Here is a 1,068-nt window from a genome sequence, read left to right on the forward strand (position 1 = left end):
ATATATATATATATATTTATGTATGGATATAACCTGCAGGGTCTTGACTTGCTTCTGGGCGTCCGCTGCCTGCCGGTTGGCCTTCCCCAGCTGGATCTCCATCTCGTTGAGGTCGCCCTCCATCTTCTTCTTCACCCTCAGCGCCTCGTTGCGGCTGCGCGTCTCCGCCTCCAGGGACGCCTGCAGCGCCTCCAGCGTGCGCTGGTAGTTCCTCCTCGCCGCCTCCGCCTCCTCGTCGCGCTCCGCCATCTTGCGCTCCATCTCGGCCTTCGATTGGTTGAACTCCAGCTGGGCGCGCAGGATCTTACTCTCCTCGTGCTCCAGAGACCCTTCAGAACAAGGAACCGCTTAAAAACTACAACCCAGAAAGGATGGAGGGCTGAAGAACTACAAAACACACAACGTTTAAAACTACAACCAAGACAAGATGGAGGGCTGAAGAACAACAAACCAGACAAGATGGAGAGCTGATGAACTACAAAACACACACAACTGAGACAAGATGGATGGCTTAAGAACTACAACAGATAGAAGATGGAGGGCTTTAAGAACTACAACAGATGCAGGATGGAGGGCTTTAAGAACTACAACAGATACAGGATGAAGGGCATTAAGAACTACAACAGATACAGGATGGAGGGCATTAAGAACTACAACAGAAACAGGATGAACTACAACATGTCTGCCTACCTTCGGCCTCCTCCAGCGCCGCCTGCAGCTCCGCCTTCTCCTGCTCCAGCTGTTTCCGGATCTTCTCGAGCTCGTGGGCGCTGCGCCCCCCCTCCCCCAGCTGCACCCCAAGGTCGTTGACCTCCTCCTGCAGGTTCTTGTTCTCCCGCCGCGCGGTGTCCAGCTGGTCCAGCGCCTCCTCGTAGGCGTTCCTCAGCCGGAACAGCTCCGTGCTGAGCCCCCGCGCCTCCTTCTGGGCCCCCTCCAGCTCGCACGCCGCCTCCTCGAACTTCTGCTTCCACTCCGCCGTCACCTGATAATAATCACCAGACTCCATGTAAATAATCACTACTTTTAGTGTGTATAGAGCAGCATATCTCCACCAGACTCCATGTAAAT

The 1,068-nt window shown here is 54.5% G+C and overlaps 1 protein-coding gene across 1 annotated transcript; it reads right to left on the reverse strand.

Annotated features, from left to right (window-relative positions):
- Positions 1-33: 33 nt before the first annotated feature.
- Positions 34-1,006, reverse strand: LOC117940423 (myosin heavy chain, cardiac muscle isoform-like; the record flags this gene model as incomplete). The annotated part of the gene is made up of 2 exons (XM_034865725.1): positions 691-1,006; positions 34-329 (listed from the first exon to the last, which is right to left on the reverse strand). Coding segments are annotated over exons 1-2 (612 nt in total), but the record flags the coding sequence as incomplete, so codon positions are not given.
- Positions 1,007-1,068: the final 62 nt, after the last annotated feature.

Source organism: Etheostoma cragini, unplaced genomic scaffold, assembly GCF_013103735.1.
Source record: "Etheostoma cragini isolate CJK2018 unplaced genomic scaffold, CSU_Ecrag_1.0 ScbMSFa_2492, whole genome shotgun sequence".
Classification (NCBI taxonomy): domain Eukaryota; kingdom Metazoa; phylum Chordata; class Actinopteri; order Perciformes; family Percidae; genus Etheostoma; species Etheostoma cragini.